The sequence below is a fragment of the Mesoplodon densirostris genome, chromosome 2 (genome assembly GCF_025265405.1).
Source record: "Mesoplodon densirostris isolate mMesDen1 chromosome 2, mMesDen1 primary haplotype, whole genome shotgun sequence".
Lineage (NCBI taxonomy): Eukaryota > Metazoa > Chordata > Mammalia > Artiodactyla > Ziphiidae > Mesoplodon > Mesoplodon densirostris.
The window spans coordinates 105,724,756-105,749,799 of NC_082662.1; the positions used below are offsets into that span (position 1 = coordinate 105,724,756).

General features: G+C 42.3%; 1 protein-coding gene across 3 annotated transcripts in view; it reads left to right on the top strand.

Annotated features, from left to right (window-relative positions):
* Positions 1-24,077, top strand: part of TTF2 (transcription termination factor 2) — a 43,587-nt gene extending 19,510 nt beyond the window's left edge. For 2 of the 3 annotated variants that reach the window (XM_060090352.1, XM_060090353.1), the window contains exons 10-23: positions 1,677-1,796; positions 3,897-4,047; positions 4,943-5,048; positions 7,987-8,168; positions 8,859-9,012; positions 9,340-9,431; positions 10,253-10,335; positions 10,741-10,874; positions 14,027-14,191; positions 16,526-16,584; positions 17,433-17,583; positions 18,275-18,357; positions 20,155-20,229; positions 23,304-24,077. In XM_060090352.1, coding sequence (XP_059946335.1) covers positions 1,677-1,796; positions 3,897-4,047; positions 4,943-5,048; positions 7,987-8,168; positions 8,859-9,012; positions 9,340-9,431; positions 10,253-10,335; positions 10,741-10,874; positions 14,027-14,191; positions 16,526-16,584; positions 17,433-17,583; positions 18,275-18,357; positions 20,155-20,229; positions 23,304-23,448 — 1,700 coding nt within the window. In that variant the 3' untranslated portion in view covers positions 23,449-24,077. The remainder of the gene's footprint in view (positions 1-1,676; positions 1,797-3,896; positions 4,048-4,942; positions 5,049-7,986; positions 8,169-8,858; positions 9,013-9,339; positions 9,432-10,252; positions 10,336-10,740; positions 10,875-14,026; positions 14,192-16,525; positions 16,585-17,432; positions 17,584-18,274; positions 18,358-20,154; positions 20,230-23,303) is intronic. The other variant, XM_060090354.1, reaches the window with a different exon arrangement.
* The last annotated feature ends 967 nt before the right edge of the window (positions 24,078-25,044 follow it).

Consider the following 25,044-nt stretch of genomic DNA (forward strand, 5'->3'; position numbering starts at 1 on the left):
CAGGTCTTGGTTGCAGGCAGTAGAGATTGGCTCTGGCTGATGAAGCAGAGGGAGGGTTTATTCTGTGGTGGCCCACAGAATCTCTGGGAGATGTGGAGGGCCGGGCTGGACTTCTAGGAGCAATGGCCAAAGCCAAGTCATCAACGGAGTGTCCTGTAAGAACCGTCATGGCTGCTCTGTGCCATCGAGCAGTAGAAGAAAGCACTGCCGCCCCCAAATCAAACACTGCCATCTCCAACCTCTCCTGTAGAAAGCGTTTCACAGGGAGCCTCTTTTCTAAAGTTACTCACATCTGAATCGAAGGCTGCTGTGAGTGTAAGTGCTCTGTAGAGCCAGGTCATGCTGCCAGTGTCTTAGCTGCAGAAGAGGCAGGAAGTAAGTTTTCCAGGCTCTGCTTTGCAGACTCGTCACGCTAAAATTTTCCTGCTCAACTTCTAGAAAGCATGACAGATGTCCACTATGGCTAGTAAGTGGCTGTGTCTGTGTCTCCAAGACCACCTCCAGGTTGGGTGATTTGCTAGGATGCACAGCATATAGTCATTCGTGGGTGTAATTTATTACAGTCAAATAAATTGAATAATAAGTGAGCGATTTGATTTGATATAGGTCAAGATTAGCAAAGGACGAAGGCACTTGGGGCAAAGTCCAAGGGAAACCAGGTTCAAGTTCCAGAGGCCTGTCCCAGTGGAGTCCCTCAGTGTGTGCTTAAGTCTTCCACATGTAAAATGTTGCCAACCAGGAAAGCTTGTTAGTGATTCAGTACCCAGGGTTTTTACTGGGGGCTGGTCACATAGGCAGCTTCAGGCTTGGCAGGTACTGAAATTTCAGATTGCAGAAGGAAAGCAGGTGTTCAGCGTAAACTGTACTGTTGGTACAAGCAGTTTAGGGACAGTGAGCCACCCTTACCTAGTCTGGGAATGGGAGGACCCCTCCTGAAATCCAAGTTCCCAGATGCCAGCCAAGGGCCAGCCTTGTAAGCTGGCCTTCCAAAGGAGAGTAGTCAGCTGCTGTGTTAGCTCTGCACAGTGGCAGAACCAGACTTGGAACCAGAGCCCATGCTGTGACATTTTACTTCTGCTTACATCAGAATGAGTATTTAAACTGTTAAAAGGGGGATAGTAATATTTTATAGGGTATAAATAGTAAATTGGATAAGCTCAGTAACCGGCACAAGGATGGTGCCCAAGAACTGCTAATTTATGACCTTCTTTGATGAATAAATTAAGGGAATGGAGGACTGTCTTGAGTTAGCTCTAACTCCAAAAGTGTGGTAGTAAAGTGGGTGGTAGGCTATATCTACTGGACCTTTTTGCTTTTGCAGGGAAGTAAATAAGAAGACTAGGCAACATCATCAAACCGAGGGAGGTATCAATGAATGTATTGGATAAGTAACAGTATAACATGGAGACTTGAATAAGATCTAAATAATAAGTTTCAAATTTTACAAAAGTCCTAGTAAATGTCTTTGACCTAGATCTCAAAATAAATATCAAGAGTTAGTGTTCATTTTAATAAGAAAGACAAAGGCTACAATAGAGGAGGCAAAGCATGGTGACTGGAATGGCACTGACAGCAGAGGACCAGGGCTGGTGTCTGCCCAGGGCTGCTTCTCTTGAAGCTGAGCTGATTCTTTGCCCTAAATAGTTACCTCTCCTATTTGTGTTTTTATTTTCCAGCGGATGATATGGGGTTAGGAAAAACCCTGACAATGATTGCACTCATCCTGACCCAGAAGAATCAAGAGAAAAACAAAGAAAAGGACAAAACCAAGGCTTTGGCTTGGCTTTCCAAAAATGGTATTCAAAAACCTGCTGTTTCCTAAATCATGTGAGGCAGCGGAGAGTGGAAATTTTTCAGCCATGAAAGGATGCCTTTGGTCATATTTAATTTATTGGAAAACTAGCATTAGACTACTTTCCTATAGTATCATTTCTGACACTGAATACGCTAACTAGAAGTGATCATTTTTTCCTTTTAATATAAGGTTAGCTTGACCTGTGATTAGGAACAATTTTATGGAGAAAGCTAAGGCTCCAGAAAACTTAGTTTAAACCTAATGATTATTTTTGTTAATGTTGAGGATATAACTATAGGATAGATCCAAATTAGTCAATATATTATTTTTTGAAAGAAGATCTGTGACAAATTCAGATTTTAGCCACCATAGCAGACACTGTTTTCCATGTTTCTGAACTTCCAGAAGTTTCCAGATTCTAGACAATTTCTCTTATTTCAACCTCTGTTTTTAAAATGTAATAACTGAATAAGTACCTTAAAGGTCCTATATATTATGTAGAGCCAACACCACATGTAAATTGCCATGTACCCATGTACATTTCTCAGTTGGTTAGATAGTTAAGGAATCTGTGGCCATCTGCTCTCAGGGCCTCTAGTGACCACTGTTGCAGCTGGACCCTGTGTCCCTGTGTGTAGTAGCAGCATGTGCGCGCCTGCAGACACACAAAGGATGGGGGGCAGTGGTACAAATACTCCGGCACTAACTGGTTCCGAAGTAATGTTCGCTTGTCCTAGGGAATTTTGTACTTATACTTTAATGTGAATGTAATTAAGTTATGCTTTTCAGAGAAAAGTAATAATACTCCCTTGTAATGAATCAACTTAGGATGAGTTAGGAAATGATCCAGCTTCTACATTCTGGCCACTGTGAAAGCACATTGAGGTTTTTTGGGTTTTTAAAGTGAAGTCATGTGCTACCCACTTTCCTCGCCCACTTTAGCCTCTCTCTCTTCCACTTTTATAGGGGAAAATAAATAATGGTTTTGAGTTAAAAGATTATTTCTTCCGTTTTCTATTCTACTTCATGCATACTTCATTTTATTGCACTTTATTGCGCTTCACAGATACTGTTTTTTTTTTGTTTGTTTGTTTGTTTGTTTTTTTTTTGCGGTATGCGGGCCTCTCACTGTTGTGGCCTCCCCCGTTGCGGAGCGCAGGCTCCGGACGCGCAGGCTCCGGACACGCAGGCTCAGCGGCCATGGCTCACGGGCCCAGCCGCTCCGCGGCATATGGGATCCTCCCAGACCGGGGCACGAACCCGTATCCCCTGCATCGGCAGGCGGACTCTCAACCACTTGCGCCACCAGGGAGGCCCACAGATACTGTTTTTTACAAATTGAGTGTTTGTGTCAACCCTGTGTTGAGCAAGTCTTTTGGCGCCATTGTTCCAACAGCATTTGCTCAATTCATGTCTCCATGTCACATTTTGGTAATTCTTGCAATACTTCAAACCATCCACCAGTAAAAAGATTACGACCTGATGGAGGCTCAGATGATGTTAGCATTTTAAGCAATGAAGTATTTTTATTTATTTATTATTATTTTTTTTTAATTTTATTTTTTTCGGTACGCGGGCTTCTCGCTGTTGTGGCCTCTCCCGTTGTGGAGCACAGGCTCCAGACGTGCAGGCTCAGCGGCCATGGCTCACAGGCCCAGCCACTCCGCGGCACGTGGGATCTTCCCAGACCGGGGCACGAACCCGTGTCCCCTGCATCGGCAGGCGGACTCTCAACCACTGTGCCACCAGGGAAGCCCCCTGAACTATTTTTAAATTAAGCTATGCACCTTTTTAAAAAAATGTAATGCTATTTGCACACTTAACAGACTATAGTGTAGTGTAAACATACCTTTTATATGCACTGGGAAACCAGAAAGTTTGTGTGACTCACTTTATTGCGATACTCACTTTATTGCTGTGGTCTGGATGCAAACCCGCAGTATCTCCAAGGTATAAGCTATGTGTAGAAATAGAAGCAGCAGTTGTTAAAAATATTGATTGAAGGAATAAATGTCAGTCAAGGGAAAGAGGTAATGACTTTAAGAAGTTAAAGCTATTTAATGAGTGTAACGAGGTGTTGATTTTCTTTTCCCCTCTCAAGACTCCTCTGAGTTCACTTCCCATGGAACACTAATCATCTGTCCTGCTTCCCTGATCCATCATTGGAAAAGTGAGGTGGAGAAACATGTGAGCAACAACAAACTAAGAGTCTGTCTCTATCATGGGCCAAACCGGGATCAGCGTGCAAAAGTGTAAGTGCAGAAATATTGCAGTCAGTATGAGGTGCTCAGCATCTTGGCTTAGGGGGCCTTTTTTTTTGTGTGTGTGGTACGCGGGCCTCTCACTGTTGTGGCCTCTCCCATTGCGGAGCACACGCTCCGGACACGCAGGCTCAGTGGCCATGGCTCATGGGCCCAGCTGCTCCGCGGCATGTGGGATCTTCCCAGACCGGGGCACGAACCCGCGTCCCCTGCATCGGCAGGCGGACTCTCAACCACTGCGCCACCAGGGAAGCCCCCACATACATTTTTATCAAAGTATTTATTGAAGTTCTCTCAGGTACACAATATTAAGCTTCCTTGGAAAAAGAATTGTGCTTTTCATTAAGAATCTTTACATGTAAAGAGAATAGGTGAGGTAAACTGAAAGTGTACGACATGTATCTTTATGCCCAAATGTCAAAGCTAGATGAGTGGGTTTTCACAAATCCATTACAGAATGAGGAGGAGAAAACACCATTGCTGTAAGATGAACAGTACTTCGAGGGTTTCTTACTTCCTTGGGACTGTGTCAAATTAACTAAATATTAACTTCCAACCCTACCCGGCTTTCTGTTCTTGCCAGACCACTTCAAGCTTAATATGACCCCGCCAGAGATGATCTTTTCTGACTTGGCTAGGAAGAGGGAGGCTGTTCTAGTTATAGTGAATAATCTGTAAAAATGACCAGTGGTAAGCAATAAGGAAGTCAGGTGTATAAAATTTACCTCTCCAGAGTCATGTGTGTGTGAATTAAGGACATAAATTAATGAGTTCTGCTGTCTGTCCTTCCAGCCGTAGGCATTTTTGTGAAGGAATCAACTCTGTCTCACGTTGTCAGAGTCGTGGCTGGATGGTTTAACTTTTGCTCTATGTTATATCTATGCAGCCTCTCCACATATGACATCGTGGTCACTACCTACAGCCTTCTGGCCAAGGAGATTCCCACAAAGAAGCAAGAGGGAGAGATGCCAGGTGCACAGCTCAGTGTGGAGGTGAGGCGTGGGTGCTGCCAGGGAAGTAGGGTTGGAACCGCGGATCGTTTAATAGGAGTCTTTTCACAGCATTAGAGATGGCAAAGGTACCCTCCCGTAAGGTCATGAGCATTCAAACTGTTTCACCTGTAAAAACAGAGAGTTCTTTCCTCTGTCCTTCTCTTTTACTCTAGACAACCTCCTCAGCAATAAAGGTGGAGAGAGTACAGTAATTTGCTGTGTTTTAGAAACAATAACTACATTGCAGTTGTGGTGGTGGTCATATCACATGAATAAAGGAAAACTTCACTTGTTACAGTGTTTATTTGAGAGTTCTAGGGGTACATTCTCAGGATGTGTTTTATATTTCGTGTTAGGATTAGTATTTTCACATGAAGCCGTTAATTCCCTGCCTTCCTCCACTTTCCAGGAAAAGGGGTTGCAAATAATAAGGCTACAGTGGGCCAGAGGCTAAATGATAACCAAGGGAAAAAACCTGAATGTTTGTTTGTTGCTGTGTCCAGGGTAGTCTCAGTTACATAGAGTGGAGGCTTTATTGCATAGGTATTGTGGGCTTTTTCCCTCTGAAAATAGTGTTGTTGCAAGAACTACCCTTTTGCATATGCTTTTATTCTTAGTACAATAGGATATTCACAGCTTTCTGTATTTGGGGAGATCTCTAGAACGCTTCTCTATCTCAGGACCAACTCTGCCTTCTCTTGGATGATTAACTTTTCAGATTCCTCTGTAATTCCTCTTAGCTTTGAGGCTAAAACCCTTATCCCTTTAAATGATATATTAGGCCTTTTACGGTCTTGCCTTCCTGTGTGGTCTTCTTCCCCCACACCCCAGCCCTCCCAGTGGCACGCCATGCTCAGCTGTACCAAGGAGTGTACTTCCGTCCATGATCTGTCGCGCGCTCTTGTGCCTTTGTTCTCCCTCTGAATGGAATGCTTTGCCTCCCCCTCTGGTTAAATGCATCTCCGAGCACCTTGTGCTTGCTTATGTCACCGCGCACTCCTTTAATTCCCCAAATATTGAGTATCTACTGATGCCAAAATCTTGGCTCTCTGTGCACCGATGTCGAATAGAAGTACGGAGACAGAGTTTGGAGGAGAAAAGAAAGGGTAGTCTTATTCTTTGCCAGGCAAAGAGGGAACACAGCAGGCCAGCACCTCAAAAACGCCCCCCCCCCCAATCCCTAGGGAATCAGGAGAAGTCTTATAGGTGGGGCTTGCAGTCTGGGGTAGGTGATAGGGATCAAAGTAGTGAAGGTCTTGCATTTTTCTTCTTCCTGCATTATTTCAAAACAGTCACAGCTGGCATCAAGCAACCTGGTAATTGGGTCCGTTCTTCGTCTCTGGGTTATCTGCCTGCAACCTTCTTTCTGAAATGCAGAACACTACAAGGGGTGATTTGCTACAAGGGAGTGTAGGGAGTGTGAACACCAGGTGCGAGATGTAATTCACATGGAGATGGAGAGTGTTAGGTGCAGGATGTAATTCACACAGAGTCAGAGAGTGTTAGGGGTTAGCTTTGTGAAGGACACATGTAGTTACAGACACTACAGATTAGTAACAGTTAAAATAAAACTAGGATTGATTAACTCTTTCAGGCCAGTTTATGCTCCTTCTCCACCCTGTTCATTGTTCCCTTTATTTTCCTTGTTATCAGGAGAGGGAAAACCTCATTTCTATTTTTGTTGTGACGCTACCCCATGCCAGATGCTATTTCAGGTATTAGGGATACTGCAGTGAACAAGACCAATTAGATTTCTACTGTCCTGTATTGAATTATCCAGTGGGATTTACTATATATACATTGTGTGTAATGATCTTTATGCTTGTTTTATTTTTTCCTCCCCTGCTAGATTGTGAGCTCCTTGAGGGTAGGAAATGTTCTTTGCATCTGGCTTCGTATTTTATATATAAAAGCAGACTTTTATGTATGTACCACATCTTCTTTATCCATTCCTCTGTTGATGGACACTTAGGTTGTTTCCATGTCCTGGCTATTGTAAACAGTGCTGCAATGAACATTGTAGTGCATGTATCTTTTTGAATTATGGTTTTCTCTGGGTATATGCCCAGGAGTAGGATTCCTGGATCATATGGCAACTTTATTTTTAGTTTTTTAAGGGGCCTCCATACTGTTCTCCATAGTGGCTGTATCAATTTACATTCCCACCAACAGTGTAGGAGGGTTCCCTTTTCTCCACACCCTCTACCGCATTTGTTGTTTGTAGACTTTTTGATGATGGCCATTCTGACTGGTGATACCTCATTGTAGTCTTGATTTGCATTTCTCTGATAATTAGTGATGTTGAGCATCTTTTCATGTGCCTCTTGGCCATCTGTATGTCTTCTTTGGAGAAATGTCTATATAGGTCTTCCAGCCATTGTTTGATTGGGTTGTTTGTTTTCTTGATATTGAGCTGCATGAGCTGTTTGTATATTTTGGAGATTAATCCCTTGTCAGTCGCTTTGTAAATATTTTCTCCCATTCTGTGGGTTGTCTTTTCATTTTGTTTGTGGTTTCCTTTGCTGTGCAAAAGCTTTTTTAAGTGTCATTAGGTCCCATTTGTTTATTTTTGTTTTTATTTTCATGACTCTAGGAGGTGGATCAAAAAACTTGCTGAGATGTATGTCAGAGAGTGTTCTGCCTATGTTTTCCTCTAAGAGTTTTATAGTGTCCAGTCTTACATTTATGACTTTAATCCATTTTGAGTTTATTTTTGTGTATGGTGTTAGAGAGTGTTCTAATTTCATTCTTTTATATGTAGCTGTCCAACCACTCTTGGTTTCTTAAGCTTAATTCTTATTTCAGTGTACCTGATCTAAGCCCTCAAACTTGAAGGTAAGAGCGGGTCTTCGATACCTGCTTGTTATTTTCCCTTATCTTCTTGATGACATGCACGTTTTCCCATACTCTTATTGGATTTCACCTGTGTTTCTTCCAGCGTATCTCATCACCTTTGCTTCGAGTAGTCTGGGCTCGAATCATATTGGATGAAGCTCACAATGTTAAGAATCCCCGAGTGCAGACTTCCTTGGCTGTGTGTAAACTCCAAGCCCAAGCCCGCTGGGCTGTCACTGGAACCCCCATTCAGAACAACTTGTTGGACGTGTATTCACTGCTGAAGTGAGTAAAACTCTTTGGATTATGTAGATGTGAGCCCTGTCGGTAATGTTTCATAATTATTTCATATCTCATATCTCCAGTGTATACCAGACTATCTTGTGTAGCAGATGGCAAGCCTGTCAGCCTTTAAAGGGAAGAAGAATTAATATTTATGAGATATAATCTGTTGATTGACTGTCTGATATAGGACTTTGATGACATCCAGCCCCTATATATGGAAAAATAAGGGACCAATTAAATTAAAGGAAACAACAGTCAACTTTCTTCAGTCCCAGGAATGTTTTGGGCTACTTCTGCTTTAAAACATATGGCCTGGGGACAGGACTACAATTTATCTGAAGCAAACAGAAATGAAGGCTGATTTTAAAATACTTGTTTTAATTCAAGTCAGCTCATCAAGAGGACACAGAATTTCTTTATTAGCCTTTGAAGTTTTAGGAATGAATGCTAGCTATTCGTTATATGTCCTGTTGTGACGATATAGATGTTGTTCATGGGAAAATACACATTTTTATAATGTGGTTATTGACTTGGATCCTTTTGCTCTGTCTAGCAGAGTTTTGCTATGAAATTGATGTTTACAAATGATTGGATGACATGTAAAATCTGATTTGCTTTTCACCTTTGAACCTTTCCTCCATCCTCCCATGCTTCTTTCCTATTCTTTATCCTCCTTCTTCAATGAAAAAGATTTCTCCGTTGTTCTCCATTTGATGAACTGAATCTGTGGAGGAGTCAGGTTGACAATGGTTCAAAGAAAGGAGAAGAACGGTTAAATATTTTAACCAAGAGCCTTTTGCTGAGGAGAACAAAAGACCAGCTGGACCCCACCGGCAAGCCCTTGGTAATCCCATTGACACATGTCCCTGGGGGAGGCCAGGAAGGAGGGCGACCATGTCCTTGACTCAGCTTGAACCGCCATCTGCTTTGCTTCAGGAGCCTCTGAGTCTCCCGTTTTCCTAGGAGGAGGCCCTCGGGTTGCTGTCCTGCCCCTCATGTCACAGCAGTCCCGTGTGCAGTGTGTTAGAGCAGTCCTGTTTTCAGGGAAGGCGGGGAGCTGCTGTCCAGAGCCTGACTAGATTTCTGGTGCCAACTCTGGGGAGTGTACTCCCTAATGTTCAGTTAATTTGTATAACTTCATCCCAGCTGCTTTTTTCTTTTACTCTTCCAGGTGGTGCTCCCCGAGCGTAAATTTCAGTTGCACCATTTAAAGCTTTCTGAAGATGAAGAGAATGTTTATAGTGTCCTTTTTGCAAGATCAAGGTGTGTGCAGTGAAGAAGCACCTTCTCACATCTACTTTATTCTTGTTCTTGCTTGGGAGTGAGTCGAGGGTCAAGATTCCTCTAACTGTAATTACGGTATTATTGACAAGTTGGATATCTGTGTTCCTTTTTAAAAACACCTCCCTTTCTCTCTCCTCACCTCTCCTCAGCTCACCTTTGTCTCACATACACATTGAACCTGTTCTCCATTGGCTTCCTTGCATAGAAGGTCTAGGGTGTTCACACTGTACACCAGGTCTTTCTGTTCCTCATGGGGCTGTATTAGGAAAGTATATCTCTTTGACCTTTGACCTGTTACCCAGCCTCTCATTGGAACTTTTAAAAAACTGCTCAGTAACCCTTCTTGTCATCTGTCCTTTGCACTTGCTCTAAAGCTCTTATCCATCCCTGAATTCCAGATTTCTACTCTCCTATTTGGTACCTCTCACTTCCAATGTAAATTAGTTTTTTCTCTTTGTATACCTTATATTTATTAATATTATAATAGTATATTAACTTATACTAATTAATAATATGTTACTGTATTACATGTTAATATTAAATTGATATTAAATATAATACTAATATTTGATATTAATCCTTGTTAATATTTATTAATCATTTTTAAGTGGCTTGGCTCTTAAAGTAATTATTTTTTATTACCTTTGCCCAATACTTGCTGTGAGCCGACTTTCATTTAACAAGTTCGCTTTTATAATTTTTCAAGGTCCTACCACAAACACAGTTAAACACTGACCATTGTAAACCTGTTTGGTCTTAACAACCATTTTATGTGCATTTTCATTTTCGATCTGAGGCAGGTCAGCTCTGCAATCCTATCTAAAAAGACATGAAAGTGGGGGCAGCCAATCTGGAAGAAGCCCTGATAATCCATTCAGTAGAGGTAAGCAGTGGGACACTCATAAATACAGAAAATGCATGAAAATGTGGATGCAGATTTGGTAAACTTACAGAAGTGGGGGGGTGGGTCATGAATTCTTGATTGCAGAGACTTGACCTTAGCTTGGAACCTCAAACAAGGTAAAATCTACTGACGTGCAAGCACCAGACCTGGTGATCTAAACTTCTTTTTAGTTATTTTCAAAATCTGTTTGATTAAAATACAAGTAGGTCTATAAAGAAAACCAGTATTTCGTACTTCTCTAATTGGTAGAGAAGTGAGCTAAAACTATATGATTGAACCTCAGATCAAAGAAGTTTAAAATCTCCTCATTTAGTTCACGGTTCTTCCCCATATTTCTGTTTTAAACCCTGTACTGTTTCCTGCGTCTGTTTTCCTTCTTGCAAGTGGCCCAGGAGTTTGGGTCCAGTGGGCCTCAGCTCTCCGTGGCAGCAGACTCGCAGACATCTAGCACCGCCCACATACTGTCACAGTTGCTGAGACTCCGCCAGTGTTGTTGTCATCTTTCTCTACTGAAGTCGGTAAGCAAAGCCACCTGTGTGGGACCCCAGAGGGGCTGTGGAGAAGTCCACCTCAGTCTCCTGAAACTGGGATCCAGTCTGTTGGATCAAGGAAAATGGGGTTTGAGTGTGTTTTGTTTTCTTGTGGGATAGGAAAGAGAAGACTCTTTATTTTACTTTATTTTATATTAATCTTTATTGATCTTGAGATAATTCCCATGATGTTGAGAACAGTTTTTATTATTTGTTTTGTTTATTATTTTTCTTTAATTAATTAATTAATTAATTGGCTGCACTGGGTCTTATTTGTGGCATGTGGGATCTTCGTTGCAGGGTGTGGGATCCTCTTAGTTGTGGCATGACGGGATCTTTAGTTGTGGCATGTGGGATCTAGTTCCCTGACTGGGGATCAAACCCGGGCCACCTGCATTGGGAGCATGGGGTTTTAACCACTGGACCACCAGGGAAGTCCCTGGTTTGTTTAAATAAGCTTTATTTTAGAATAGAAAATGGCATCTTGTTAAAAAGGAAGCCATATATGAATACTTTGGTATTTTAGGATGTCATAAAGCTTATTTAGCTACTAGTGTTAAGTCTAGGTATGAAAACTCAAGTATTTAAAGTTGTCTTGATATTGGATAGAGGCACACCTGTAATTAAGAGGAACATGTTATAGGCAGAACACTCTGACATAAATTGCAGCAATATTTTTTTGGATCTTTCTCCTAGAGAAATGGAAATAAAAGCAAAAATAAACAAATGGGACCTAATTAAATTTAAAAGCTTTTGCACAGCAAAGGAACCCATAAACAAAATGAAAAGATAACCCACAGATGGAAGAAAATATTTGCAAACAATGCTACCAACAAGGGATTAATTTCCAAAATACACAAACAGCTCATACAGCTTAATATCAAAAAAACAAACAAACAAAAAATGGGCAGAAGACCTAAATAGATATTTCACCAAAGACATATAGATGGCCAAGAGGCACATGAAAAGATGCTCAATGTCACTAATTATTAGAGAAATGCAAATCACAACCATAATGAGGTCCTCACCTGACACCAGTCAGAATGGCCATCATTAAAAAGTTGACAAGCAATAAATGCTGGAGAGGGTGTAGAGAAAAAGGAACCCTCCTACACTGTTGGTGGGACTCTAAATGGGTGCAGCCACTCTGGAGAACAGTATGGAGGATCCTTAAAAAACTAAAAGTAGAGTTACCATATAATCCAGCAATCCCACTCCTGGGCACATATCTGGAGAAAACTAATTCAAAAAGATATATGCACGCCAATGTTCATATTCATTACAGCATTATCTACAATAGCCAAGACATGGAAGCAACCTAAATGTCTATCAACAGATGAGTGGATAAAGAAGATGTGGTGCTTGTGTGTGTATATATATATATATATATGCATACATATAATGGAATGTTACTCAGCCATAAAAAGAGAATGAAATAATGCCATTTGCAGCAACATCGATGGAACTAGAGATTATCATATTAAGTTAAGTAATCAAAGACAAATATATGATATCACTTATTTGTGGAATCTAAAAAAATGATACAAATGAACTTATTTACGAAACAGAAATAGACTCACAGACATAGAAAACAAACTTATGGTTACCAAACGGGATAGCAGGGGGTGGTGAGGAAGGGATAAATTAGGAGTTTGGGATTAACATATACACACTACTATATATTGAATAGGTAAACAACAAGGACCTACTGTATAGCACAGGGAACTAAGTTCAATATCTTGTAATAACCTGGGAATTCTCTGGCACTCCAGTGGTTAGGACTTGGTGCTTTCACTTCCAGGGCCTGGGTTTGATCTCTGGTCAGGAAACCAAGATCCTGCAAGTCACGTGGTGCAGCCAAAATAAAAAAAATCTTGTAATAACCTTTAATGGAAAAGAATCTGAAAGAGAATATATAGGTGTGTGTGAGTGTATGTATGTATAAGGGAATCACTTTGCTGTACACCAGAAACTAACACAATATTGTAAATATGCTTCAATTTTTTAAAAAAAGGGGAATATGTTATTCTTTTTTTTTTTTCTCTTGGAAGTTAAAATTTATTTTCTCCTTGGTTATCAAGGATTCTTACTTTCTTTATACTCTTCTGAACTTTTCCAGATTTTCTAAAATGAGCATATGTTATTTATTTTTATTTATTTATTTTATTTATTTATTTTTTTTTTTGCGGTATGCGGGCCTCTCACTGTTGTGGCCTCCCCCATTGCGGAGCACAGGCTCCGGACGCGCAGGCTCTGGACGCGCAGGCTCAGCGGCCACGGCTCACGGGCCCAGCCGCTCCGCGGCATATGGGATCCTCCCAGACCGGGGCACGAACCCGTATCCCCTGCATCGGCAGGCGGACTCTCAACCACTTGCGCCACCAGGGAGGCCCCATATGTTATTTTTATGAACAGAAAAAGAACTACTCCTGGTATTTGAAAATTTTTTCTTTTATTAAAAAAAAATTTTATTGAAGTATGTTATTCTTCTGAGGTGCTGTAGTAATGTATCTTTTTTTTTGGTAGTAAATTGCATCTTGATTATCAATAGCTTAATTAACTGTACTGTTCTAGCTGGGGAAAATAGAATGATCTTGCAATCTGGCAATTTTCTAAGAAGTTCCATCATTTGATTGATTGATTTATTAAACGGATTCCTATTTTTTTTTTTAAATTATTTTTGATTGCATTGGGTCTTCGTTGCTGCGCATGGGCTTTCTCTAGTTATGGCGAGCAGGGGCTACTCTTCGTTGCAGTGCATGCGCTTCTCATTGCAGTGGCTTCTCTTGTTGTGGAGCATGGGCTCTAGGCTCACGCGGGCTTCAGTAGTTGTGGCGCATGGGCTTAGTTGCTCCGCAGCATGTGGGATCTTCCCGGACCAGGGATTGAACCCGTGTCCCCTGCATTGGCAGGCGGATTCTTAACCACTGTGCCACCAGGGAAGTCCCTTGATTTATTTTTGATCTGGTGAAAAAAGCTTGCAAGATTACATTTTAATCTGGGTTTACCCGAGGAGATACTGGTGGTAAATTATGAGACATTTTGCCGTGTGCTGTGTTAAACAGTTAGCACTTTGGCAGGTCACATGCCTTGCTGCCTCAACCGCCCATCTGCTCTGTCCCCTGTCTGATTCTGCTCAGGCCCTGGATCCAAAAGAGCTGAAGAGTGAAGGCCTGGTCCTTTCCCTGGAAGAGCAGCTCAGAGACTTGACCTTGTCCGAATTCCATAACTCAGAGCCGTCTGTTTCCCTCAATGGCAAATGCTTCAAGGTGGAGCTTTTTGACGACAGGAGAGAGAGCACCAAGGTAGTATGATCACCTCTATTCTAGTAGAAAGACTTTGAGTCCTCATACATTTCCCTGAGTGAGAGCACCACCACATTTGTCCAAGCGAGTCCAGCCATTTGACAGCAGAGCTGGAGCTGTTAGATGTTGGCTGGTCAAATTCTCCCTCCAATCTTAAATTCTAGTTTGATTTGACGAATAAAACTGAAGTCTTACTACATAGTGGGCTTTCAGAAAGTGGCTTGGGCCGACCTGGCATCAGGGCAGATTTCTGGCATGGATTCCTGGGGAAGGGGCCTATCAGGTGTATGCCGGCCACAGGGCCCAGTCAGGTGAGCAGTTTGTTTTGGGAAAACAACGAAGGCCTGAGCCTCGAGACTGTGTAATACGTCTGAGCGCCAGTTGCTTTGCTTTGTTGAGAGGCTTCCATCTGCTGGGTTTGTTTCCTACCAGCCTCTCCTCATTAGTCACTCTGTTCTGTTTTCATTGAACGTTTTAAGAACTGAAGGGTTCTATCAGAGGAGGGCCGGGGTGTGTGTTCTGCCTCTCCACTGGCTCGCTTGGAACCTACCCATTGTCTCACCTGCCCTGAGGGCTGGGTTCCTGCTCTACTGCTTCAAAGGCTTTAAAAGATGTAACTGGAAAGGAGGTCACTGCCAGGGGAATGGTTTTACCAAAGAATTACTTTTAATTAGATTTTTAAAATATTTACCTAGGTCTTCACCATCAGTAACTGAGAGAAAGATAAGAAGGGCACCACATATGGCCGGACTTCAGGCCCTGGCACCCTCAGTTAGCTATTGGGTTAAAATTCATGTTCCTAATAATTTGTGTTCCTAACAACTTGTCTGATGCTCAGGTCATCGTTCACAAGGTTCTTAATGTGAACCCCATTAATTGTAGTTCAAACCACTTAAGGTGGTTTTATGTGAGGAAGGGAGTTTTGTTTGGTAGCACAAACCTAAACTCATACAGAACGTTATTAGAATTTGGCCCCAGCTCACAGCCCATGAATCCTGCTCTCCCACTGCATTTTTTTCAAAATACCTATCGCCAGGTTTTTCATGAGGCAGTTCGAGAACTTTCCACAACCTTGAGTTGCCAAGACACCAGGCACTTCGTGTACCTGCTTTTTTCCTTCCTACTAATTCAAAATGGTACAGTCCTGTGACTGTCTTCCTGCCCAGGCATCAGCGTGTTTGTTCAGGTGGGAACGCAGCCTTACGCAGGGGCCTCAACAGGTTGCCACTAGCACCATGACGGCGTAGAATGGAAGAGCTAAGGGCACCTCAGTTCCTCTGGCTCAGTCCCTTTTAACTGATGAGGAAGCTGAGCTCTTAACTGGGAGTTCCAAAGAGATCCAGCCCTGTGATGGCAGAATAAGAATTCTCTTCATCTCCTGATTCTTGGTTTAATTTTCATCCTCTTCCGCCATTTTGGGGGTGAACTTTAGAGCCTTTGGAACGGTCATTCACATTAGCAGTCAGGAAGAATGAGGCCAGCTGCTCTCCAGAGTCCCGCCCCTGTGTTCTTATCGCCTGGTCCCTCATAGACTTGAATATGCCCTGAGCAGTTTTGGTAAAATACCCAGAGAGCTTGTCGTGAAGCTTGAGCAAGTATTCCTCAGTCTGGACAGGTTCTCTTCTTCAACACCATTTGCAGCAGGCCTCAAACTGGGTCAAGCTCTTTCACTTTCTCCTTCTGCAAATGTTAGGATAGTATCTTCTCTGGTCCAGCAATATGCTGAGTGCTAGGGGTGCAGAAATGAGCCAGACATACACTAGCTCTGCCTCTTTGGAGCATCTCCGGCCATGAAAGCAAGAGATGACTAATAAGCAATTAATATATAGTATGAAAAAGACCATGATTATAGAAAGAAAAGGTGGTATAGTAGCATGTAGGCAGTGGGCTCCTGGGATTGGAGAGAACGTCCAAGAAGCTGACACGTAAGGCTGTCCTAGGCAGAGGGAACAGAATGGACAAAGATGAGACAAAGCATGGCTTAGTGGAGGGAGAATGTTGGTATCACCCAAGCATCATTTGAAGAGCACGTAGTGAGGGCTGAGGCTGGAGATGTGAGCGGAAGGCAAGGTAGCAAGGACCTGGGAGGCCACTGTACGGAGCTTGGGCTTTATTCTCAGCGGGAAGCCACTGCAGGGGCTTCAGCCAGAGGAGGAAAATAAGAAACTGACATTTTGGAAATATGTCTGCACTCTGGCTGCAGAGAGGAAAGGGAACTAGAGAGGAGTAAGACCAGAAGCCGAGAGGCTGTGGAGGAGACCGATTCTTTAATTCAGAAAATGGAGAAAAGCAAATTTGCTTAAACCTCCATATGTTAATTGCACCTTTTCCCAGATTTCATCTCTGTTGGCAGAATTGGAGGCAATCCGAAGAAATTCAGGGTCCCAAAAGAGGTAAATGTGTTATTTCATTATCCAAGCATTGCTTGTAATTACGCTAGAAAATTTAATATTGTGGATAGTTATAAATCTTCGCTTTTTATATCAAGGACCTTGAGTCATGCTTAGCAGAAAGCACTCAAGTTACAACACAGATTCTCTTTGATTTCTAATTAAAATCCTTGTGGCACTGGTTGAAAAGGCAGTCCCTAGAGGATCCGAGTAAACTGAGCATCTGAAGAAGTGTTTAAGAGCAGAGAAGAAGCATCTCAAGAAAAGCAAGAGAGTAATAAATAGGTGGGCGAGGGAGGGAGAAGAGTGGGGTCAGACCTGGAGCCCCCATGGTGCTGGGGATGTTCCTAAGCTGGGGACGTAGATATGGGAGGTTCATTCGTTGTTTGACTTTACTGTGTGCTATTCAATGCATTTGTAGATCGGAAATATTTTGATCTAAACACATAAAACTCTAATTAAAGCACAGCACTGGGGGAACAGAGAAGCCCTAGCAGCTTATGGTTCTGACTGGCGGAGGGAGGGGCCTCTATCCCTTTGCAGGAGCACAGACCTCCTCTGGATAAACACTAGGCCCCAGATAATCAGAGGCTGCAGCCAGTACTTTAGCTTAGCCACCACTTTATTCTGACTTCATTTTGCACAAAATAAGTTGTAGACTGGATCTAGAAATAGCTGGAAATATTGTAATCTTATAATGTCACTGAAGTGTGTACGCTTAGGTAGTAGAAGGCCTTTCCTCGTCCACCTTTGATAACTGGATTGTACGAATAACAGGCGTTAAAGCCCTGCGGATGAGTTTGTTTCATCTGTTTGGGGGCATTGGTTTTCTGTTTTATCCTTCCTTCCAGTGTCATCGTCTCTCAGTGGACCAGCATGCTGAAGGTCGTAACCTTACACCTTAAGAGACATGGACTGACTTACTCCACCATCGATGGCTCTGTTAACCCCAAACAAAGAATGGACTTGGTGGAGGCATTTAACAAATCCAGGGGCCCTCAGGTACAAGCTGATCACAGCAGAACCCTGTAATCACGAGCAAATTGTTCCCAATTATACAGAGGAAATTTTAACATAGCTCGATTCAAAAATATTCATAGCTTTGATCCCTCCAGGTGTTTTTGATTCCTTCAACATTTATTGGGGGTACATATCAAAGTGTGCAAATACTCTAAGAGAATAAGCTATGAGGGCTAAAAAGAGAGTAAGAACATAACTGGTTAGGTTCAAGAGACTCTTTGTGGAGGAGGCAAGCCTGGAAGGATGGGTGGGATCTTGATATGAGGAAAGATGGAGGGAAGTGGGAGAACAAAGGCATCTAATTATGGATAATGCGAATTTGGAAAGCACTGGTTGAGTGATGGCAGGAGAATCATGGCAGTGGTTGGGGGACTGATGGAACAGACAGCATCCGGCTGATGGAAAGTTTATTGAGCTACCCAGCCCCGGTGCTCTAAATGGTAGTATTCATATATTTCGGCAGGTGCACAATTAATGTTTTGAGAATGACTCACCAAAGAAAGGTTAAATGAGAATTTTCTCAAAGGTGAGGCATGGGAGATAGGATCTCAGAGTTTCGAAACAGTGCCTTTATGACAGCAGAAGGAAATTTGATAAGAGCATGTTGCTAAGAAGGAGAGGTGATTTATGAGACCAAGTCTGTGTAAAGTTAATGGTGTGCTTCCTTTTGAAGGTTATGCTAATCTCTCTCTTGGCTGGAGGTGTTGGTCTAAACCTGACTGGAGGAAACCATCTTTTTCTTCTGGACATGCACTGGTAACGATTGTGGATTTTTCTTGAGTTGTCACAGCATAGCAGGGAGACCAGAGGGGCAGTAAGGCCTGACTTCTTATATTGAGTGCGTTCCTTTCATATTATGGAGCTGCCTCTGTGCATACATGTGTATAAGATACAGATCAAAATGGTGTAGGGCTAGGGACTTTCCTGGTGGCCCAGTGGTTAAGAATCCGCCTGCCAATGCAGGGGACACGGGTTCGATCCCTGGTCCGGGAAGATCCCACATGTCGCAGAGCAACTAAGCCTGTGCACCACAACTACTGAGCCTGTGCTCTAGAGCCTGTGAGCCACAACTACTTGAGCCCATCTGCCGTAGCTACTGAAGCCTGCGTGCCTAGAGCCCGTGCTCCGCAACCAGAGAAGCCCGCGCACCGCAACAAAGAGTAGTCCCCTCTCGCCGCAACTAGAGAGAAAGCCCGTGCACAGCAACGAAGACCCAACGCAGCCAAAAATAAATAAAGTAATAAATAAATTTTAAAAAAGAGAGAGAAAAAAAATTGGTGTAGGGTTAGTTGCCGGCCCTGAATTCCTGAGCAAGCAAGGCTTCAAATGACTATTTAAAATAGTCTGTTCACTGTTTATTGTTAATCTAACATCTGGAAACTGGGAGCGGGGTGGGGGGTGCTTTTCCTTATGGCCAAGAGCTGCTTCACTCAATGAAGAGTTTTATCTCTTTTCAAAACACTGTATTTCAGACATACTTGTTGACGTCCAAGGAAATCTCAGCCTTGGTGAAGAGGGAGAACTGTTACTCCAAAGGGAAAAGGCAAAGGAATTCTCTAATTATGTTAGACACACACTTAACACATAGCCTTGGACTCACTGCACATAGTGTCAACACCAGGAGTATGGCAGCATCCTTCCTATATACGAAGTGAATGACTCATGTATTGCTAGGAGAAAGCGTCATAATTTGTCCCAGTTTTGAGTTTTCAGTGATGCCAGTCAGGGATTGCTGCACCAGGCGCTGCTGCCAGAGATTGTCACTTGTTAATTCTCCAGGCAGCCCAGATGGGCACAAACAGGCCAACCTGTTATTATCTTCCTGGAGAATGTGGTTAGGTCTTACTTGGGACTCCCCTATACTCGTGAGTGAGGAAAGCAGAATGGGGATCATGCTGATTTCTGAATTGGAGCAATGTTATCCAAGATTTTAAAGAGGTAAGATGGGAAACTAGTTTGAAATTGATAATGAGAATCTAGAAAGAATGAAACAAATTAAGTCTCCTTAGTTGAATCATAGAATATTAAAGTTGAAAAAGGCATTAGAGATCATTTGCCAGCCCTCCTGTTTCCAAGTAGCCATCTGAAGTCTAGAGGGTTGTGGTTAGATGACTTGCCCAAAGTCACTCAACTAGTTAGTGACAGGATTTGAGCATTGGTTTAACCTCTGTTACTTAAGAGTTTCCAACTGATGATGGTGCTAAGCATTCCTATTAGCAATCTGATCCCAGTTTCTTATGAGAGGGCAAGAAGACATCTGGGGCTTTCTGAGTCCCACATAGACTAGAACAGAGATCTACAAATTTTTTCTATAAGTATTTTAGGCCAGATAGTAAATATTTTAGGCTTTGCCAGCTACATAGGTCTCTGTTGCATATTCTTTGTTGTAGGTTGTTTTGTTTTGTTTTGTTTTACAAACCTTTAAAAATGTAACAACCATTTTAAACACAAGAGCCATACAGAAACAGACTGTGGGCTGCATTTGGCCCATGGGATTTGCCCACCCCTGGTCTAGGATGTCAGTACCTTTGAGCTTTACTTGTCTTCTAACAGGAATCCGTCACTTGAAGATCAAGCTTGTGACCGAATTTACCGAGTAGGGCAGCAGAAAGATGTTGTCATACACAGGTAAGTAAGTAAAGGTCTCCAGGACAAAGGTCTGCTTTCATGAAAATTTTTCTTGGGTAATGTTTTAATAGAATGTGTAAAGTATTTAATGATCACTGTACTAATGGTGCTTGTGGGGCACATCCTTTTTGGTACTCACAGTCAGGAAGGGAACACAAGCAATTTGTGGATAACCGTGGAGTTGGTCCTGCAGAAAAAGAAAAGCTTATGAACAATGCTGAGCCTTAACTCAGTCAAGGCCGCCCATGGAAGGACTCTCCTCCCTCCTCCCTCTCTTCCTCTCTTCCTCTCTCTCTTTTTCTTTTAACTTTTATTTTGACATAATTCCAGACATATAGAGAAGAATGTAAGAATTCTTACAAGAATACCCCAAAGTTCTTGATTGCAAGAATAATACCAAAAAATTCCTGTGCACTGTGACACTTTTGTGTGTGTGTGTGTGTGTGTGTGTGTAAGATTTTTTCTGGACTATTTGACAGTAAGTTGCAGACATGATGCTCCTTTACCTCTAAATAGTGAACTATGCATTTCCTAAAAATGACATTCTCTTACATAACTATAATAAAGTTATCAAAACCAGGATGTTAACAATGATACAATACTCATATCTGATCTATGGACCTTATTCAGTTTTGCCACTTGTCCCAGTGATGTCCTTACCAGCCAAAGAAAATTCTAGGTCCTGTGTAGCATTTGATTGTCATGACTCTTTTGTCCCCTTTAACTGGAACAACACCTCAATCTTTCTTTGTGTTTTATGACAGTGACATTTTTGAAGTGCACAGGCCAGTTATTTTGTAGAATGCCCCTGTCCTTGAGACCCTCTTCTCTTTAAAAACAACAGAACCTGCCTTAATGGTACAATACAATCTAGTTATGGACCTCTTTTTCTCCTATCTTTTCATGACTAAGTTTTCTGAATAATTAGAAATCCTTGTCTATCTTTACTTACTTCCCATTCATTCCTCAACCTATACAAACTGGCTTTCACCCCCACCGCTCCATTGAAGCTACTCTTGCTAAGGGACACCAATGAATTCCAAACTTCACCAAGTACAGTGATTATGTCAGTTGTTTTGTCTTTAGTTCTCTTCTCAGCTCACTTTGTATGCATCTCTCTTAATAATCCTGTCCACTCCAGTAAGTCCAAAATCTATACTCTGTTCCAAGGTTTCCTAAACTTCAGGCCCAGATATCCAAATCCCCACGAAATATCTGAATCTGAGTGTCCACATCCACACCCATTATTCATTCACTCATGTATTTGTCTCATTCAACTCAAAAAATGAATACCTGTTGAGGAGTCCCCATGTAGCAACTACTGTACATGCTCCAGGGACTCACAGTGTCACAAGCTGAGATTGTTTCTCCCTGCTACCTCATATCTACTGATTCTTCTGAATTCCTTGTCTTTGTGAATAGTATCACTGTTTATCTAATCATGGAGCCAAAACTAGACTCCCCCTTCTTGCTCTCGTTTCACAAACCAAATCCATTCATTTTATTTTCTAGGTGTTTCTTGTAACCATCCCTTTCTTCCCATCCCACTGCCATTTCCTCCTTTCAAAACTAAGTTTCTGGGCTTCCCTGGTGGCGCAGTGGTTGAGAGTCCGCCTGCCGATGCAGGGGACTAGGGTTCGTGCCCCGATCCCGGAAGATCCCACATGCCGCGGAGCGGCTGGGCCCGCGAGCCATGGCCGCGGAGCCTGTGTGTCCGGAGCCTGTGTTCCGCAATGGGAGAGGCCACAGCAGTGAGAGGCCCGCGTACAGCAAAAAAAAAAAAAAAAAAAAAAAAAAAAACTAAGTTTCTTAGCATCACAGGCAGAGTCACTCGTGATCCAGCCCCCGCCAGCCTCTTGCGCTTCTGCTGTTGTTGTACAACATAGTTTTTGACTTTTGCCCTGGCCAGACTCTACGACCCTTGCAGCAGACCGTGTTCCAAAACTCAGCCATGGTTTTACACATGTTCCCATTCCCTGGGATGCCCTCCCCACTGTTCTATCTGGCAAACCCTTGCTCATCCTACAAGTCACACTAAGAGTCAAGTTGTCAATGGAGCCTTCCCTGAAGACCGCAGACAGATTTCTTTTCACTCCTCTTGTACGCTGGACATACTTCCATTATAGCGCTTTCCAGGTCATATTATTATTGTTGCTGCTTATTTTCATGTCTTTGTTTTGTGTTCTCTTTGACTGCAAGACCATGTTCAAATCTCCGTTCCTACACGTAGCATACTGCATGGCATATACTGAATCTTCATCAGCACTTGCTGAATGAGTGAATAAAGGACAACAGTGGTATTTCCTCAGTTTGTAAAACCTGTTTTCAGTGTGAATTAGCCAAGAGATAAGACACTCTGTACTTAAACCAGCACACATATTCCTAGCAGAAACTTGATAAGCTTTAAGCCTTCTGGCCTTATCAGGATAGAGCTTTTTGTGTAAAAGCTGGATCTCTACACTGTTTTTTGGATCAGGATATCTTTTGCTTATTTTGGTGCTTCTCAATTATCTCAGCTTCAGAAAGAAATAAAAGATCAATTTGAGGTCAGATCACTTTATTTTTAAATTTTTATTTTATTTATTTATTTTGGCTGTGTTGGGTCTTCGTTGCTGCACGCAGGCTTTCTCTTGTTGCGGCAAGCGGGGGCTACTCTTTGTCGCAGGGCGCGGCCTTCTCATTGCGGTGGCTTCTCTTGTTGTGGAGCATGGGTTCTCGGCACGCGGGTAGTTGTGGCTCATGGGCTCTAGAGCACAGGCTCAGTAGTTGTGGCGCATGGGCTTAGTTGCTTGGCGACATGTGGGATCTTCCTGGACCAGGGGTCGAATCCGTGTCCCCTGCACTGGCAGGCAGATTCTTAACCACTGCGCCACCAGGGAAGTCCAAGGTCAGATCACTTTAAATGGATATATATTTAGTCTAAGTTGTTTAGATCGCCTAAACATAGAGTTCTTAAACCTAAGAAAAAATAAAGGAAGAAACCTCATTTAAAAACTAAAGCATAAATAGACGTTTGAATATGTCATTAGATATGCTGCTTTTGGTTTTTGATTATTTGCTTATCTATTTTTCAGGTTTGTTTGTGAGGGAACAGTGGAAGAGAAGATCTTGCAGCTCCAAGAAAAAAAGAAAAATTTGGCCAAACAGATTCTATCAGGAACTGGAGAAGTTGTCACCAAGCTCACCTTGGCCGATCTCAAAGTCCTTTTTGGCATCTAAGTTCCTGTTTATGGAGCTCAGAATAGTGCCATTGTTGGTTTGTATTAGGATCTGGGGAGAATGACCTAACCCTGGTCCTTTGAGCTCTCGCTGGCATTCAGTTTCACCTTCAAGCCCTCCTCAAAGTGAGGATCAGTTACCATGTTAACCACTTGCTTAACCAGTCACGTTAATCAATCAACGTATTTAATGTGTGACATAGAAACCAATAAATTACTTCAGATAAGAGAAAATGCTTTAGAGTTAGAGAATTTGGAAAACAGCCCTGGGAGAGTTGTACCTAAACTTCAGTAAAAGCTCAAAAAGCCCTCTGTTGCTTTTCTCTTCTCAGCTGGTGGGGACCCAATGTTACTGCCTTTTCTAACACAGGCTCCATCCCATCTCTTCATCTCCTGCCAACGAGGCTGCTCATATAACCATCTCTTTATGGGCTGAGCAGAAGCAGCTCTCTGCGTAATATGTAGATGGTTAGTATTTGTATCATCGTATTATTTAGAATTTGGTATCATATCATTTAGTGTTATATTATTTTATATTGCTATCATATGTAGTATTTGTGCCATAAAATTTAATTTTTGTATCATTTTTCTAGTATTTGTATTTTTACAAATTCACAGTATTTGTAGCACTTAGTATCGTTTCATTCAGTATTATTGTGTCATTTAGTATTTGTATTATCATTGGCATAATCCAATAAACATGTGTTTGACAGTGTAGCAGAGATAATGCTTTGTGTTCACTAACCCCCATTTCCTTTTCCTCATGGCCACCAGAGACTACATTACCTAGTCTTCACTGCAGTTACATGGGTCCGTATTACTGAGTTCTAAGTCAGTGGAATATGGAGAGAAGTGATGTAAGTCATTTCTTATCTGCCTTTCTAAAACCTTGCAAATGATTCTTTGTGCTGTTTCTTCTCTTGTTGGCCCACTGAATACAAAGGAACTGATGGATGACTACAGGGCCCTAGAGACTTGTGAAGCCACTAGGTCAGAGATTCTTAACTTACTGCTGGCCACGGACCCTTTGGCAGACTGGTAAGCCTCAGTTCCTGAACGACATCGGAACAAAGCCTCCTGTATCTGCCTCCCTTCTCACCCTAGCTCACCTACGTTGGACTATGACATGATCAAGAAATAATTTTTTTAAAAAACCATGAGACTTAGGTGTTTGTTTGTATAGCAGTTTGTATCCTGACTAATACAAGCTCTTGAGAATTTCTTACTTTGGGAAAGTATTCAGATTCCCTTCTTCCCATTGGCAGTCATTTCCGAAACACTTACTCAGCTAATTTCTGCTAGAAAGAATTGTATTTCTTCCTAGATAGAACTGTTGCCCTCCTTTGAGTTAGGATTAGGTGACAAAACCCTGTGTTAAGCCAGTCACAGTATGGGCTGAGGCACTGGGCCCTGTTTAAGCAAAGGTGCCCTCTGAGGACATGGTCTAAAGGCCCACAGAGGCAAAGACAGGTGGCCTGGAAGGAAGAGTTCTGACTTAACTCTACTTCCAGGTTCACCTTAGCTGGGGTGTAGCCTTGAAAAAATCATTAACTTCTCTACACTTTGGTTTCCGCATTTCTGGTGGGCGTTGTTTTTA